Source organism: Denticeps clupeoides, chromosome 8, assembly GCF_900700375.1.
Source record: "Denticeps clupeoides chromosome 8, fDenClu1.1, whole genome shotgun sequence".
NCBI lineage: Eukaryota > Metazoa > Chordata > Actinopteri > Clupeiformes > Denticipitidae > Denticeps > Denticeps clupeoides.
In genome coordinates, this window is record NC_041714.1 from 8,277,769 (window position 1) to 8,295,421 (window position 17,653).

Below are 17,653 nucleotides of genomic sequence, written 5' to 3' on the forward strand. Positions count from 1 at the left end.
TGGTGGCACCTCACAAAAATTGTCAAATACCATGGTATTTGAAGCTAACTCAGTATTCTCAGTTATGGTTTTGAAAGTGAAGCAATTGTCAATGTGATACACTGCAGCACAGCACATGGTGACACAACGAAATGCGTCCTCTGCTTTTTTTTAACCATCCCCCTTGGTGAGCAGCAGGCAGCCATGACAGGCGCCCGGGGAGCAGTGTGTGGGGATGGTGCTTTGATCAGTGGAATCTCAGTGGCACCTTGGCAGATTGGGATTCAAACCGGCAATATTCTGATTATGGGGCCGCTTCCTTAAGAGGGGGGAGATCTGGAGGGGGGAGACCAGGAGAAAAAATAACAAATCAACAAAATGTGCTTTTTTTACATTTCTGGCATTTATCAGACACCCTTATCCAGAGCGACTAAAAGTAGTTACAGGGACAGTCCCCCTGGAGACACTCAGGGTTAAGTGTCTTGCTCAGGGATTCAGTGGTAGTAACTGGGGTTCGAACCTGTGACTTTGGGATTGTCTGGTTCATAGATGAGTGTCTGATCCACTAGGCTATTATCGCTACCATATATCACATTGACTCTGAACACCAACCCATAATGCTGTACATTATGGTTTTTATGATCATCCGTTCGGTAGTAATGGCTAAAGAATTTCTTTTTAATGATTTATATGCATTGTGTTAACTATGGGGATAGGTTGATGAGATGAGATCATGCTGTCCTTCTCTAGTAAAACAGAAAGCCGGCCCCAGCGCCGGCCCCGCAGCACTTCCATGAAGGATCGGCAGAACTCTAAAGCCCAGAATGACCGCACCAGCAGCGTGGACTGCGAGTTCTCAACTGAGCCACGCCTCATCACACAGGTCAGTTTCAAAATTGGATCTATTTTTCTAATATAGTTAAAAGATCATATTAAGTATTAAACAAGTCTTAGTCTGTTTCAGGAAGTTTTGGATTAGCTTCTGTGATGTTTTACATTCTGTTAGTGTAGCAACTGACAACATTAAAGCAGATGCAATTTTAGTGCAGAAGCATGTGAAAATGTATATTCCCTTATAAATTCACCTCCTTTCGAAAGTGCCACTCTATCTGTTGTGCTAGTTAGAGAAACTTTGTTTCTGTGCTGAGGTTGTGATCTATACAAAAACACCCAATACTGAACTCCTCTGACAAAGCCAGTGTTAGGAATACAGAACATTTGGATGATTATGCTTCACTACACCACCCTCATATATTATCAATTTTATATTATCAACCCACATATTTATATCAATTTGAAGTGATGAAAATATCCCCTCACAGGTGCCCAGGAAGTCAGTGTACGACCAACTCAACCAGATCCTCATATCAGATGAAAGACTCCCAGAGTGCATCATCCTGATCAACACAGTGGACTGGCAGGGCCAGGTGTGTGTTGGGATCTGATGGTGCAAAAACATACTCATGGAACAAAATGTGTTATATTAGCTAAACCATGTGTCTCTGTCTATTTGTCTCGCTACAGTACATAGCTGAGGTCCTCCATAAGCAGAACCAGCCAATAGTGTCTACCTGCTCTGCTGCTGATGTTCAGGCTGCATTCAATACAGTAGTCACACGTATCCAGAGATTGTGAGTTATCTGCTTATAGACATACATATGAATACCCTGCTTGGTGCCCCCCACAGCACATTAGCAGGTAAGGAAGCAGACTCGTAACCAAAGGGTTGTGGGTTTGAATCCTGAACCGCAAAGGTGCCAATGAATTCCCCTGTGCAAGGTACCATCCTGTCCCCACTGCTCACTAAGGATGATGGGTCAATGTCTATAGAAATGTCTATAGACTAAATGATGGGGGTTCTAATGTTCCAAGGTGTCAAGTATCTATTTTGTACATTTTAGAGTGAAAGTGATTGTGATTGTCATTGTGATACACAGCATCACAGCACACGGTGCACACAGTGAAATTTGTCTTCTGCATTTAACCTATCACCCTGAGTGAGCAGTGGGCAGCCATGACAGGCACCCAGGGAGCAGTGTGTGGGGACGGTGCTTTGCTCAGTGGCACCTCAGTGGTACCTTGGCGGATCGGGATTCGAACCGGCAACCTTCTGATTACAGGGCCGCGTCCTTAACCGCTAGGCCACCACTGCCCCAAAACTGAATTATCTGTCAGAAGTGGGATTCGAACCCATGCCTCCAGGAGAGACTGCGACCTGCAAATGATTAACAATCATTTGCTAACTGTTACCAGAATAAACTAAGGGCTGGACAATCGCATCACAAATACAAAAAACCCTGAAGATCATACATTACCATTTGATATGTGAATATGTAAGTGAAATAATTTCAAAGGATTCCAGTGAATCTTCTTGATTTGGCCACACAGGACATAGCAGTAGCTCAGGTTCAGATTTTTTTTTCTTGGATTCAGTGATGGTCTCAGTGGCACGCGTTGGAATGTTGTGTTATGATTAGATGGTTTATAGTGCTTTTAAATTTTTGTTTTTTTTCCCCTTACTGTGGTATGCCAAATGTCTTTGTATCTCTGTCACATGATGCACCCTGGGTGTTTTTACCCTATAAGGGCTGAATCAGTGTACAGAGGGGCTTTTCTGCGTGGTCACAGTGTGGAGACTGCATCTGAAAGCCTATCTGGTTTTTGTCTGCCTGTCAGGAGACATTTTGAGCCTAGTGCTGGAAATGAAGAGGCATTTTGGACTGGCTATTTGTTCCGACCTCACCGAAAGTATTTCTTTTTCTTCCTTTTAATTGACTTGCAGCTGCAACTGTAATGCTCAGACTCCACCTACCATCAAGGTTGCTGTTGTGGGAGACCAAAGCTACCTCAGTACTGTGCTGCGCTTCTTCGTTGAGCAGCTGGCCAACAAGACACCTGATTGGCTTAGCTATATCCGCTTCCTGGTCATCCCCATTGGTAAGACCATGCTGTTTCTGACCCTGCCTTTTGCACTTTCACCCCCATTTTGACCCTATGTTCAGTGTAAAATGCACTTTACCTAAAATTTTTGGTTTTATGTCTGCTGGTTGAGTTCAGATTTATTCCTGGACATCTTTGTAGATTTAAATAGCTAGATTCTCTGATCTATGCAAGAGAGTTGTTCAGGGCCGGTTCGTATCATATGAGGACAGGCCTCATATGGTATGGCCATCAATGTCCCCTGACCTGAACCCCGTAGAGCACGTCTGGGACCAGTTGAAGCAGAGACTGAATGATCATACTCCAAATATAAACAAAACTGTTTAAACTGTTTTTGTTTAAATATAAACAAAACTGGCATAGTTGAAAAAAGGATGCATCTCACAGCATTAACTTTCCCTTTGTGAGCTGCTGGGGCTGAAAGTGAATAAGCTTTATTTTGTGTCTGGATCCTCCAGTCAGTTCTATGCAACAGATCGAGAAAGTAACACTGCAATTTTTCCTGGTTGTTTCCTGTCGTTGGGTAAACACCCAGCTTAAACTGTATGAATAAACTGCATGCAAAAAAAACTACATCAGTAGTTATGCTGTACAAAGTGAAATCTGGCAACCCATATTGGTGGCAGCTCATATTGCGCACAAAATTTGTCACAAAAATTCATTTGATTTACCACTATAAATTACATTTCTCTCTGTTGTTCCAGCCATGATAAGTAGGTGAGACCACATTAAATAGGTTTCCTTGTGTCTGTCACAGCTGAACGAGCTAAGATTCCATGTGCTGCTACTTGAACTTCAGTTTGCACAAGCACAGTGAGGACAAACCTCAATACGAGCAACCAGCCATCTCGGGAGGGGTGAATCAACGGTCATGTACACTGTATGATGCACAACCAAGCTGCGATTCAGCTGGACTCGCACAAGTTCAAAATCAGCTCTGAAATCACATAGTGTATGAGAGCAGCTTATTTGCATACTAACAGTGATTGGATGTTTAGTTGCTGATCGGCGCAAAAACAGAGCTACTGTAGTAAATATTGTCCAAATTGAGTTTGAGTAATCTGTTATTTTCTTTCTGAAAGTTTGACTTAAGGGCCATTGCCCCAGTGCTGAACCGGCCTGAGAGTTGTTTTCATATCTTTAATATATAAATATGTGTTTGTATGAATGAATGAAAGGCTCCCATCCTCTGGCGAAGTATGTGGCATCATTTGATGGCAAGTTCCACAGCCTTTTCATGGACACAGCATGGAGGGAGCTGTTCTGCCGACCAGATCACCCCTCATCAGGTATAAGTGCACTACAGATGTGGGACCATCATATCACACATAACACTGGCAAATTCATCCTTTAGAACATTTTTCAGCATAGTACTGTTTCAGCAGAAATGTTCATAGCAGGGTTTCTCGTCTACAGCAATCCACTGTGACGAGAACCTTCTGCTGAATAAGCCATCCTGCCACCTTCTCGCACCATGTGAAGGCCTGTTTATCTAAAGCTGTGCTTTTACACTCCTATCTGTAGCTGTTTACTCCCCACTGCACAGCAGGGCCTTCAGCCCCCGGCTCTCTGGGGCCTGTGGTGGACATGTGGTGCTGCTGCAGACAGCTTACGTGTCTCACTGAGTGGCCTGTGTGTGTCTAGATAACACTGATGTGGCTGGAAGGATCCTACAGTACCTCGCAGGAGCCAACGTCTCCCACCAGTTCCCTATATCAGAGGCCATGCTTACCTACAAACAAAAGAGGTACATTCCATCTCTGTGTACAATTTGCTGTTCAAATTCCTCTCCTATGTGGCTATTCTGATTATGTGTGAAACTGCTATTGTTCCACAGGACAAAAATAACAAAAATAGAGTACAAAAGGGAATGCTGTACTAATAATTTATGTGCAATAAAAAGGTAACAAATGGGACAAAAAAAAAATGCTTCAGTAATGCATTTAGTTATTTCGTATGTATTTAGTATCCTGGAAACCCTTGCCTTTATACACTGTTCTGTGTAAATCATAACAGATTTCTTGTCTGACCTCTTTCATGCTGTATAATGCCTTGTCATTTCTCGACAAGATTAATCAACAAGACCGTAGCCTGGAAAGACACTGCTCAAAAAAAATAAATGGAACACTAAAATAAGACATCCTAGATCTGAATGAATGAAATGTTCTTATTAAATACTTTGTTCTTTACCTAGCTGAATGTGCTGACAACAAAATCACACAAAACCTTTTAATGTAAATCAAATTTATCAACCCATGGAGTCAAACTCAAAATTAAAGCAGAAAAACACACAACTTTGATATAATGTCCTTAAAACAAGTCAAAATGAGGCTCAGTAGTGTATTTGGTCTCCATGTGCCTGTATGACCTCTGTACAATGCCTGGTCATGCTCATGATGAGGTGGCGGATGGTCTCCTGAGGGATCTTCTCCCAGACCTGGATTAAAGCATCCGCCAACTCCTGGACAGTCTGTGCTGCAACGTGTTGTTGGTGGTCGGAGCGAGACATGATGTCCCTGATGTGCTCAATTGGATTCAGGTCTGAGGAAATTGTGGGCCAGTCCATAGCATCAATGCCTTCATCTTTCAGGAACTGCTGACACACTCCAGCCACATGAGGTCCAGCATTGTCTTGCATTAGGAGGAACCCAGGGCACCAGCATATGGTCTCACAAGGGGTCTGAGGATCTCATCTCGATACCTAATGGCAGTCAGGTTATCTCTGGCGAGCACATGGAGGGCTGTGCAGACCCCCAAAGAAATGCCACCCCACACCATTACTGGCCCACTGCAAAACCATTCATGCTGGAGGATGTTGCAGGCAGCAGAATGTTCTCCACAGCGTCTCCAGACTCTCCAGTCACATCTGTCACATGTGCTCAGTATGAACCTTCTTTTTTAGCTGTGAAGAGCTCAGGGCTCCGGTTGCAAATTGGCCTATCTTGGTGTTCTCTGGCAAATGCCAAACGTGCTGCACTGTATTGTGCTGTAAGCACAGACCCAACCTGTGGATATTAGAGGTTGCAGTAGGGTGGTAGTAGCCTAGTGGGTAACACACTCGCCTATGAACCAGAAGACCCGGGTTCAAATCCCACTTACTACCATTGTGTCCCTGAGCAAGACACTTAACCCTAAGTTGCTCCAGGGAGACTGTCCCTGTAACTACTGATTGTAAGTCGCTCTGGATAAGGGCGTCTGATAAATGCTGTAAATGTAAAATGTAAATGTAGAGGTGTGAACCTTCACTGCTGTCACGATTTGATTCGATTACTATTATCAATGCCTCAATATCGATGAATCATGATGCATCCCATATTTTTTGTACATGGTCACATGAGGTTTTTATATACAAGGGTTAAGGTCTTGTACACTTGTGTGGATGCGTTGATTTGCTACAAAGAGCAGAAAAACAGTCTATGTTCAGTTCACGCGATACCACAAACAGCAGAAAAATGGCTGGTTCAGACGTCCGTATCGTCAGGTGAGTGTGGACAGACCGTTTTTTTTCTGCTCATTGGAGAAAATCTAAAGCTGCTTTCAGACAGGACACATCCCAGTAAGCTGATAATGTACAGTTGTAGATCTCGGGAAACTCAGAGAAAGATCAGCTTTTCCTCCATTCCCGCTATGTGTTTTGAAGAGGCAGATTGAACACTTGCCCGCTTGGATTCTATTAGTCGTGCGAAAATACACCGCGGCGCGCAGCAGTCAGAGTTCAACAAATGGCTGGTGTGAGAACAAGGCCACCAGGTGCTACAGCGTAAAACATGCACATTTGTGACCTGCTGGAGGTCATATTGCAGGGCTCTGGCAGTGCTTCTCCTGTACCTCCGTACCTGTACGAAGGCAGAGGTAGCATCCTGCTGCTGGGTTGTTGCACTGCTACGGCCTCCTCCACATTTCCTGGTAGCACCTCCAAGCTCTAGACACTACGCTGACAGACACAGCAAACCTTCTTGCCACAGCTCGCATTGATGTGCCATCCTGGATGAGCTGCACTACCTGAGCCACTTGTGTGGGTTGTAGACTCCGTCTCATGCTAGCACTAGAGTGAAAGCACCGCCAGCATTCAAAAGTGACCAAAACATCAGCCAGAAGGCATAGGAAGTGAGAAGTGGTCTGTGGTCACCACCTGAAGAACCACGCCTTTATTGGGGACGTCTTGCTAAATGCCAAGAATTTCCACCTGTTGTCTATTCCATTTGCACAACAGCGTGTGAAATTGATTGAAGTATGATTGACTTGGAGTTGCATTGTGTTGTTTAAGTGGTCCCTTTGCTTTTTTGAGCAGTGCTGTCATGGCCAAAAGTTTTGAGAATGGCACAAATACTGTTTTTTACCAACTTTGCTGCTTCAGTGTTTTTAGACCTTTTGTCACTTGTTTCTGTGGTGATTTGAAGAACAGTTTCAAGCATGCTATAAATTTCAAAGACTTTCATTTAAAATGACATCAGGTTTATGCAAAGAGTCAATATTTGCAGTGTTGGCCCTTTTTTTCGAGCTGTGGTTTGGAAACTGTGGTGTGCATGGCATGCTGCAATACATCTGCTCCCTCTAGTGGTTTTGGTCAGGAGTCTTTTGAGCATTTAACTATCCTTACTTGCTGTGTGCTGGACTGCAGTGCTCATTTAAGGAATAAGCCTGCCCCCTTTGTTTGTGGTGCATTTTTAATGACAGTCATAATGGAGGTATGTTTTAGGTCTTCTACAACACATTTTTCTAACTGGCTGTTTGTGAACTTCTTGCCCTGACTTCATCTTTATTACTGAATGTTCAAATGAAGTAAATGAATGATCTCCGTTCTCTCTCTCTCTCCCTCTTCCCGCATTTTGTTTTGCACTCAAGGAAAAGAAGTTTATATTTTGATTTTTACATCAGGTATCTGGCACTGCTCTTTCTCCCCCCGAAGCCCCCTTCCCTCCTCTCTGCCCCTCATCTCCTTCTCTGACCTTTTCACAGTGTCAGACATTTTCACTGTTGGATTTCACAGTAACTCCATTATCAATCAGTCAATCAATCAATTAATTGTTATTTGTAAAGTGTTTTTTTTTTTTTACAATGCCAGATACAAAGCGCTTAACACTCAATAATGAGATGTAGTGCGAAGCGCCCCTTTTGAGCAAGCCAAAAACGACAGAGGCAGTGAAAGGAAGAAGCCTTGAGAGGTACAAGACATCAGCACTGGCTTATTCTGCGAAGCTTCTGTCGATTTATGCATGTCCTTCTCAGGTTATTTGGCCTTTTTTGAAAACGAGTTAAAAAATTGAAGGATACTGTGCAGATGCACTTAAAATCTGGACGATAGGGATTATGTTCTTGAGCTCAGTTTTACACCGATTTGACTTCACAGAACCTGATTGATAACATAATTTCTCCTGAAAGCATCTCCTCATGGCTGCGTGAAACAATCAGCCTTTTTCCAACATGAATTTTACTTAGATTCTGTATATGTGCACACAGGGCCTTTTTATGAACATTCAGTAGCATGCTTTAGAAGTAATAAAGGAATAAATAACCCCAACCACCACATGCTAGAGTAGAAACCCACAGAGCAGACGCTGGCCTTTGCTGGTTTAAGGCGATTTGTACAGTCAGCCTATCCGAGTGTGTGAGCTTCCCAGAGTCGCCGCGGGGTGGGGAGCACATGCTCCCATTTACAGTACCGGGCATCAGCATCTGACCTACATTCGTGTTCTGGCCAGAGATGTGGAGTAGGGGGGGTCGTGGATGGTGGCCTGAAGGCTGTTTTTTCTGTAATGAAACTGGCAGCGCACTCAGCCCGGGGTCTGCAGGCTGTTATGGGGATGTGTGCAGCGTTGAAAATTCTACTTGTGTAGTCCCATCTTTCAAGCGCTTTTTATTTATTTAAACAATTGCGCATCAGAAATCAATTCTTGCTTAATGGAATATTAATCTTCAGGGTGCAATTTCAGATGTGCAGACATAAAAAACCCTACAGAATGCATAGTATGTGTTTACAACTTCCCTGTTGTAATGTAGGCTGTCTTGATGCAAACCCAAGGAGCACCACGCCATTTCATTTCAAATGGTGCAATAGCCCCTCAGCCCCACTGTTGTTCCAGAACATTTTCTCTCTCTCATCCATCTCAACGTGGTATTCTTCAGAGTCTCATTCCACTCTGTCAGCCACGTCCCATTACCTCGAATGGGACGTCCTGATCATTTCACTGATCGCTGAGCTTCAATGTCTGTGTTTATCGTTGGCTGTAGCAGCGCAACGTCTCTAAACAACTTTCTTTTTCTCCTCCAGCCCTGATGAGGACTCTTGCCAAAAATTTGTGCCATTTATCGGGGTAAGCTTTCATTTATAGATCGATGAGTTATAGAAATGAGAGACGTGTAGCACTGCTAGCAATTATGATGGCCTTTACTGTTCAAACAGGTGGTGAAAGTTGGAATCGTGGAGCACAGCCTCTCCACATCAGGTAAGGGGGCTTTTGGTCAGCATTTTCTGAGGCATTTCCTTCTATAAGACTGAGGTTGTTTGTCTTCGGTGCACCTTCAACATTTGAAATGGAATGTCCGTAAAATAGTTCTGGTGGAGGAACTCTGATCTAGGTCATTAGAAGGCCATGCAGCCATTTGAGCTCAGAGTTCTTGCCCTCCAGCACCCTTCACATCCTTCACATTTTCCAGTGTGCACCAGGCGGTAACTTTCCAAGATGCGTTAATGCATACATACAAGACCGCAGCAGTACGGTCAATAGCAGGGTTGCTGCTATTACGTTCTGCAAGTACTACCAAGAAAAACACTCTTTCTTATCTTAATTAAGAACTTCCATTGAAATACCACCCCCACTCAACGATGAGGAGTTAACAAGGCTACAAAAATCTAATAATTCCATTGACATTCTGCCATAGTGTGTCATAGACTGTTCTAAGCTCTTGAGTGAACGTTTCACTTAACATTAAACCCTGATCTAGTGAGATAAATATACCTAATTTTTCTTCCCTTTTCTTCGTCTTCTTCCCTCCTCAGTGGACTCTGATGATGCCATGGGGGGCAACTTGGGCGTTCTGTCCTCCCCCACCCCCCAGTCTTGTGTGCCTTATGGGAAAGAGATGGCTGGCACGCCTCCCCCTTCCCCCTCGGTCTGCGTTGGCCTCTCCGGAGCCGGGTACAGCGCCATGGCAACTGCACCCTCATCCAAACACTGATACTGCTTTACACACTCAACACATTTAACCCAGAGGTTAAATCATCCAGTCTGAGAAAGTGGCGTTCATGAGAGCTGTCAATCTCATTTAAAAATTATTTATCTAAAAAACATAATGGGTGACAGAAATAATTACACACAATGATACAGATAACATCAAAGCTGGTGGCAGTGGTGGCCTAACGGTTAAGGAAGCGGCCCCGTAATCAGAAGGTTTCCGGTTCGAATCCTGAGCCGCCAAGGTGCCACTGAGGTGTCACTGAGCAAAGCACCGTCCCCACACACTGCTCCCCGGGCGCATGTCATGGCTGCCCACTGCTCACTCAGGGTGATGGGTTAAATACAGAGGACAAATTTCACTGTGTGCACCGTGTGCTGTGCTGCTGTGTATCACATGTGACAATCACTTCACTTTAAAAAGTTCCCATTTATGACCTTATATATATTTATGACCTAACAACTACATTTACATTTACATTTACAGCATTTATCAGACGCCCTTATCCAGAGCGACTTACAATCAGTATTACAGGGACAGTCTCCCTGGAGCAATTTAGGGTTAAGTGTCTTGCTCAGGGACACAATGGTAGTAAGTGGGATTCGAACCCGGGTCTTCTGGTTCATAGGCGAGTGTGTTACCCACTAGGCTACTATGGTTAACAACTATGGTTGTTAAATGTTTTAAATGCTTTAGATTTTGATGAAAATATTTTGAAAATGTGTAAATTCAGATCCATCACCGTATATGTATGTGCATGGCTCTGGGCTGCAGATCCCCTGGTGTGACCAGTGAAGTGATGGGGCTGCAGGTGGACTACTGGACATTTCAGGGCCCAGAGAAGAAGAGGGATGGGGAGAAGAGGGACGTGGGCCTGAAGAACACGCTGAAGAGCAACTTCCGCTCTCTGCAGGTGAGCCGCCTGCCCTGTGGCGGAGAGCTCACCTCCCCACCCAGCATGGCCATGACCGTGGTCACCAAGGAGAAGAACAAGAAGGGTGAGTCCTACTTTAGTCCTACCTTTTTGACATGAGGTTTCTGTCCTTAATAATGGTTGAATTAAATTAACATTTTGTAGCCTTCATGAACAAATGTTTACAAGAATTATGATAATTTTGTTGCACACAATAGTAGATGTTGCAGTAGATGGCGCCAAATACCATATTTATGTAACATGTTTTAAGTAAACCAACCACCTGTGTTGCCAGATTGAAGTAACAGTTTCTTTGCACTTTTTATTTGCTTAAACTCAATGTACCTTTATTCCTCTATGTTACCTCATTTACAACAATTTGTCAACCACATTAATGAAATTGATTTAATTTAAATAGCCTACATTGTCACCATTATCTTCAAATAAAGGGGGTGTGATTTCAGGCAGACCTGTGATACAGATAAATATGCATCTTATTGGTATCATCATAAAATCTGCACAATGCATGTAATGATAAATATAGGAACACTGTAAAAACATATATATTTGTAGGATTATTTAAATATTTTCAACACATTTCAGCACAGTGTCCTCTTTACTCGTCAGTGATCTTTCTCAGTAAGAAGCCCAAGGAGAAAGATCTGGACTCCAAGAGTCAGGTTATTGATGGGATCAGCAGACTGATATGTACAGCCAAACACCAGCACACCATGCTGAGAGGTAAAACACACACACGTTCCCACATTTCCATACGTGCAGCCACCAAACCCCCACCACTGACTACAGTGTCAGGTCTGTCATCCTCTTCATCTCTCTCAAGTCTCCATAGATGGGGTGGAGTGGAACGACGTGAAGTTTTTCCAGCTCGCCGCACAGTGGCCCACTCACGTCAAGTATTTCCCAGTGGGCATTTTTGGATACACCAAGCCCATGTGACCGTACCGGAGAGTACGTGAGGCAGAACTGCCGACCAGGGCAGCAGTCGACAGGCTCCTGTGGAAGTCCTGTGCGGCAGCATCAGTGTATTTCTTCTCGTCGTTGTCCTATTTACTTTTGTTGTTTTTTTACACTACATGGACTGAAGGATTCACTTTTGTAATGAATTCCGTCGCCTCCTATAAAATTATTATTTTGGGTTCTTGACAAAGCGCCACTTCAAACTGGCAGCTGTGTTTGCACTTTGTTTTTATGACCTATTTTATTACTTCTGTGAAAAACTCTTTGTGGAAGGTGGTCTTGAGAGGGATAAGGAGCTATGGAATTGTTTGTGTGTGTGTGTGTGTGTGTGTATGTTTTTGTCTGTATATAGACTTCTGTTTGTGATATTAAAATGTTGCTGTGAATTTAGAACAGGGACACTTTTACCCAACGGCGTTTTATGAAAACCATACGTATTTTAAGTATTAACTTGCATTTTTATTGTAAAGCACATGCTGCAGTCTGAGCAAAAAAGGAAAAAGGACTGTAGTGTTTATAGCAGCGCCCGGGCGGGGTACTTTGTTGGTGTGGGCCGGGCTGCTGCTGTAGTTTGTTGCTACACGCAGTCGGCAGGCGGATGAAGGTCAGTGAGTTCACAATGCTGCTATCCAGCGATCGAGCTGTTCTTCCCATGCAGCTCGTGTGGATATTTCAGCCCAGGCTTTGGGATGAATGTGAACATGAAAAATACAAATTCTGCATATTTAGTATGTAAAACAGTGCATTCAACATAATTTCATTGGCATTTGGAATACAGACGTCACTCTGAATCAAACTGAATTTGGGAAAAGGTGCAATGTTCTTTGTAACTACGTGAAGTACGAGTGTCATATTCTCACCTGACATATTTCATTGTTTTGCATGGTTAGGTCCATGCAACTGATGAAGCGGCAAGAATTATTGATACCAATGAAAGGAGCCGGTTAGAGTGTGTGTGTTTTATGTGACAGTGTTAACATAATACCTGGATTTCGTCACATCATAAAGTATGAAAATTATTTTTCCAAATAATGTTTCAGAAACCCCAGTGCTAGATATTTAACCCGGCCCATATTTAAAAAAAATCACCCTTCTATAGGAAATGCCAGATTTGTATTGACCCCAATCCTCTTTCATATTTCAAGATTCTGGTGTGTTTTTCATTGTAAAGTGGCTTCCATGTTTTCTTCAGTGGTCATGACCACATCACCATCCTGTCATACTTCTAGTACTTAGGGTAGGGTTAATGCAGTAAGTTTCACACTGCAAACCAGTAGTGTACAGCACCTTAGTGTCATCTAAACCATTTCTAATGGTGTTGTAGGATCCTATGACGTTCAATGCATATGCACTTTTTCTGCTGTCGCATTACATTTTACAGACAATGCAACATCCCTATTTTGCTGTGTTACTATATATAATGCATTATGATAGAGAAGTATGTATGATGCAGTATTTATGATAAAATCTTGCCCAGTCGTTTTTCAAAATAAGAAGCACTGTTATTGACCACTACATGCACGTATACATATAATGATGTCAAGATGGATAATATGACTGATAGAACAAGCCAACAGCAGACTCATACCCTCAAAGGAAAAAAAGTAATTCTACATCTCCATACCCACAGCATTCAAGCGGATATGAATATTCAGTTACGATTTCATTTGTAAATCACACAGTTCTAGAAGAAGCACACAATGTGTGATATGAATTATTTATTGATGTTCATATTTAACCAGACTGTATCATTCACTTCCGTCTATTTCCTCGTCTTTGTTCACACTACCTATTGGCTTCCATGATACGTCTGAAGCACAGGAAGAAAATATATAACCCTTTAGCCTAAAACCAGGTATGTTTCTTCTGATTAGTAACTGGATTTATACAAACCTTTCTGCTCTTTTTGACAGGTGATGGTAGCGGGTATTTTTGCACAAACATTATTTTAAATATGACCATATTTTTTATACACCACTCAAACCATGTGTTTAACTTCTGCATGATTTATCACTGATGTAAATATGTATTGCTATTTTTTTATTATTGTTAATTTTCCCATGTCAAAACAATTATTTCTAACATTTTGTGCCAGTGTGGGGTGTAACAACAAAGTACGCATCACTGCTAATAAACCAGAGCATAAAATAAAGACTTTCATTTCAGAATCCTGCTGAGTGAGCTTCACATCTAACAGGACATCAGGTCATGTGGTCAGATAGACAGTGAGACGAGGGTTTCTGCTCAGCGGTAAACAGATAATGCAGGGAAAAGTTCTTCCACTATCCAGCCAGTTACGACCCGGCTGAGACAGAGGACTGTTTGAGGTAGCTCTTCATTGGAGGGAGGGGTCTGATCTTGCGACCTGCCCACCCTCCTTTCCTCTGCCATCGGCCACTGGAGGGACGGATGCCCAGCCAGCGGTTGCGGCCTGCCTTGCCGATGATGCGCTTGTTGTGATCGATGTTAGAAACTCTGCCTACGGTGGCAACACACTGCTCCAGGACCTGTCCGAGTACATGAACACAGCTGAAAGCATGAAATATGAAACCTGTCTGACTAGCGGGTACCCTAAAAAGAGATGCTATGCAAATTAGCTTGTGTAATAAAAGTAATAAAAATACCAATGTCGGATTGTTGAAAACTGGTCAACACATGGCAACAAACTGTGGTGAAACACAGAAAGTCCATGTGTAGAGTGATGAATATTTCAGACCATTATATGTGTGATGATAACAATGTGTTATCTAATACTCATTTATAAAATGTAATCATTAATTAAGTTGTACAAAAGATCACACAACTATAGTGCTTATCTGAAGTCGGTTTCAGTTTCCATACCTGGATTTGATGTTTGGAGGGCAACTGAACAATAGCAGTTCCACTGACTTTCCTCAGCAACACTCCACACGTGCCTACACCCATGAGAAAACAAAGGCACTCCATTCAAACAAACGTAGTCTGATTTTCAAATGACTGTATTCTGTACGCAAAGTAACTGAGGAATTAATGGTGCCAGCGAAATGGGGGGAAAGGAAAAAAAAAGGTCCTCCTCACCAGCTGCACGGATGACCTCAGCACCTTTGCCAGGGTAACGTTCCAGGTTGTTTATGAGCGTTCCCACGGGAAGGGCACCAAGTGGGTAGGCATCACCTTCATTTGCAGACACTACAAAACATGTAAGTTGTCGAATTATTGTTTTATAGAAAGATAGATTCATGTATGATTTCTTGACAAAAAACAACATTCGATCTACCTGCCATGCGTCCAATCGTCCCAGAGGTTCTGATTAGGTCCCCAGGCTGCATGTTCTCCGTGGCAATGATCCAGCGTTTCCGACTGCCTCCCGCAATCAGGGCAATGTCCGCAGATCTGCGGAAACATGCGTGTCCTCTATGGTTTATTATTACCTAGAGCCTAAACTAATGTAGTCGTGAAGGAATTTTTTAAGTCATTAAATGCTTTTTCAGTATCTGTTTACCTGCACGGATCATAGCGAACTTCCACAACTTTCTCTTCAAACTCCTTTTGGTCTGTTCCTGGCTCGAAGCGCAACCGCTGAAAGTCGATAATGCGGTATCTTTGTTTATGGCCTCCCCCAATACCGCGTGTCCGGATCTTACCTGCATTTCACAATAAACGGACACATGATCATTAACAGTGTGTGTATACAAAGAAAGAAATAAAATTATTACAAAAGCCCACCATTGTTATATTAAAAGTATAATGAGGTAGACAGGATCAGGCAAAAAAATCTGAATTTACCAGTGTAGTCTCTGCCGCCAGTCTTTTTCATGCCTATTGGGCGAACAGTGTATTTTTCTCTCTGTTTCCAAAATGTCTTGTTCTGGTCAAGTGAGGCTGTTGTTAGAAAGCCTCGCCACGGAATCAACAAGGATGAGACTGATGCCGGGAGGATTTTCTTCATACATGGTGCCTGAGTCATTGCCTGCATCACAAAGCCATAGAGATGATGTACACTACAGTTCAAAAGTTACACTGCTTAAACAAGCAACACAACTGGCCAGATTCACGATTGGAATATATACATAACTCCACATGTGTTCATTCATAGTTTTGATGCCTTCATTGAGAATCTACCAATGTAAATGGTCATGAAAATAAAGAAAACACATTGAATGAGAAGTTGTGTGCAAACGTTTGGCCTGTATATGTATAACTAGTAATCATTTCTATTCGAACGCCTGTCATGGCTGCCCACTGCTCAGGGTGATGGTTAAAATCAAAGGACACATTTCGTTGTCGCACCATGTGCTGTGCTGCAGTGTTTCACAATGACAATCACTTCACCATTTTTTTTAAATGGTGGAAAGGTGTTCGTACCTGAGACGTTAATGTCCTGCATTCCGCTGCGACCAGCGACATAGAGCGCAGAGCCCCAGTAAGAGCCAGGACGGCCATCGTTTAAATGCCGCTCAAAGCCTGCAAAGACCAGCAAGTTTTCTATACACACACAGACACACACACACGAAGTCTGGCTTCAGAAAACAAGGATTTAGAACTGCAGCACAGTACTTATATTGGACACGAACGTTTACACATTATAAATACAGTTGCCACTAAACAGCTGCTAGCACACATTATTGGGTAATGAAAGGTGTGTTTCATTACCGCTATGCTGTATGGAGGTTTAATCCGTCATTATTTCGCACCGATGTCCTTCATGAACCACGTTCGGTCGCACAATAATGACGACAACATCAACAGTCGTTCGTTTTCGTCCTTACAGCGAACCGAGGAGGTTTCTTGTCGGTAGCGCCCCCTGTTGGATTGGAATGAGAAATAACACACATGTACACACTCACATCATCACATTTACAGCATTTATCAGACGCCTTTATCCAGAACGACTTACAATCAGTAGTTACAGGGACAGTCCCCCCCTGGAAACACTCAGGGTTAAGTGTCTTGCTCAGGGACACAATGGTAGTAAGTGGGATTTGAACCTGGGTCTTCTGGTTCATAGATGAGTGTGTTTCCCACCAGGCTACAACCATAGACATACAGAACATACAGATATTAAACGGGACAACTCAATATACATAAAGTATATTCCTAGCCGTTTGTCCCAGAGGGACCACCTGCACCACCTGGACCACCAACATCACCTCCATTACCAAAAAGGCCCAGCAGCGTCTCCACTTTCTGAGACGGCTGAAGCGAGCCAACCTGCCCCCTCCCACCCTCACCGCGTTTTACAGGGGCACCATAGAGAGTGTCCTGACCAGCTGCATCTCCGCCTGGTTCGGTATCAGGCAGCTTCAAAGGATCATCAAAGCAGCTGGTAACATCATCAGAGCGTCTCTTCTGCCGCTGCAGGACATCTTCTATAAGCGCTGCATCAGAAGAGCCTCCTGCATCGTGCTTGACCTCTCACATCCATCACATGAACTTTTTACACTCCTCCCATCCGGCAGACGCTACCGCAGCATCAGGTCTCGATCCTCCAGGATGCTTCTTCCCACAAGCCATCAGGCTCTTGAACACACTACCTGTGCTCATACTTCCCCCCACACACACTCGCACTGTGGACTAACTCTGTTGCACCTCTGCACTTTACACCTCATTGCTGCAGTTATGCACATGCTGATATACGGACTACCTCTTCATGTTGCACTGAAACCAATAACTGTACTATCACTACTG

General features: G+C 43.3%; 2 protein-coding genes across 5 annotated transcripts in view; one reads left to right on the forward strand and one right to left on the reverse strand.

Annotated features, from left to right (window-relative positions):
- The window catches only part of LOC114795451 (phosphofurin acidic cluster sorting protein 2-like), a 48,809-nt gene extending 34,655 nt beyond the window's left edge, over positions 1 to 14,154 (forward strand). For 2 of the 3 annotated variants that reach the window (XM_028988756.1, XM_028988759.1), the window contains 13 exons: positions 730 to 862; positions 1,302 to 1,406; positions 1,504 to 1,610; positions 2,762 to 2,916; positions 4,098 to 4,208; positions 4,564 to 4,666; positions 7,765 to 7,797; positions 9,191 to 9,233; positions 9,323 to 9,365; positions 9,920 to 10,058; positions 10,870 to 11,093; positions 11,636 to 11,749; positions 11,850 to 14,154. In XM_028988756.1, coding sequence (XP_028844589.1) covers positions 730 to 862; positions 1,302 to 1,406; positions 1,504 to 1,610; positions 2,762 to 2,916; positions 4,098 to 4,208; positions 4,564 to 4,666; positions 7,765 to 7,797; positions 9,191 to 9,233; positions 9,323 to 9,365; positions 9,920 to 10,058; positions 10,870 to 11,093; positions 11,636 to 11,749; positions 11,850 to 11,965 — 1,426 coding nt within the window. In that variant the 3' untranslated portion in view covers positions 11,966 to 14,154. The remainder of the gene's footprint in view (positions 1 to 729; positions 863 to 1,301; positions 1,407 to 1,503; positions 1,611 to 2,761; positions 2,917 to 4,097; positions 4,209 to 4,563; positions 4,667 to 7,764; positions 7,798 to 9,190; positions 9,234 to 9,322; positions 9,366 to 9,919; positions 10,059 to 10,869; positions 11,094 to 11,635; positions 11,750 to 11,849) is intronic. The other variant, XM_028988757.1, reaches the window with a different exon arrangement.
- On the reverse strand, positions 13,685 to 16,769 carry mrpl2 (mitochondrial ribosomal protein L2). 2 transcript variants are annotated; one of them, XM_028988761.1, is made up of 8 exons: positions 16,619 to 16,769; positions 16,331 to 16,429; positions 15,752 to 15,935; positions 15,468 to 15,609; positions 15,243 to 15,358; positions 15,044 to 15,154; positions 14,828 to 14,901; positions 13,685 to 14,493 (listed from the first exon to the last, which is right to left on the reverse strand). In XM_028988761.1, exons 2-8 carry the CDS (start codon positions 16,406 to 16,408, stop codon positions 14,281 to 14,283), a joined length of 918 nt encoding a protein of 305 aa, XP_028844594.1. In that variant the 5' UTR covers positions 16,409 to 16,429; positions 16,619 to 16,769; the 3' UTR covers positions 13,685 to 14,280. The 2 variants fall into 2 exon arrangements, with proteins under 2 accessions (XP_028844594.1, XP_028844593.1); XM_028988760.1 differs by having other exon boundaries at positions 16,331 to 16,450.
- Between the last annotated feature and the right edge of the window lie 884 nt (positions 16,770 to 17,653).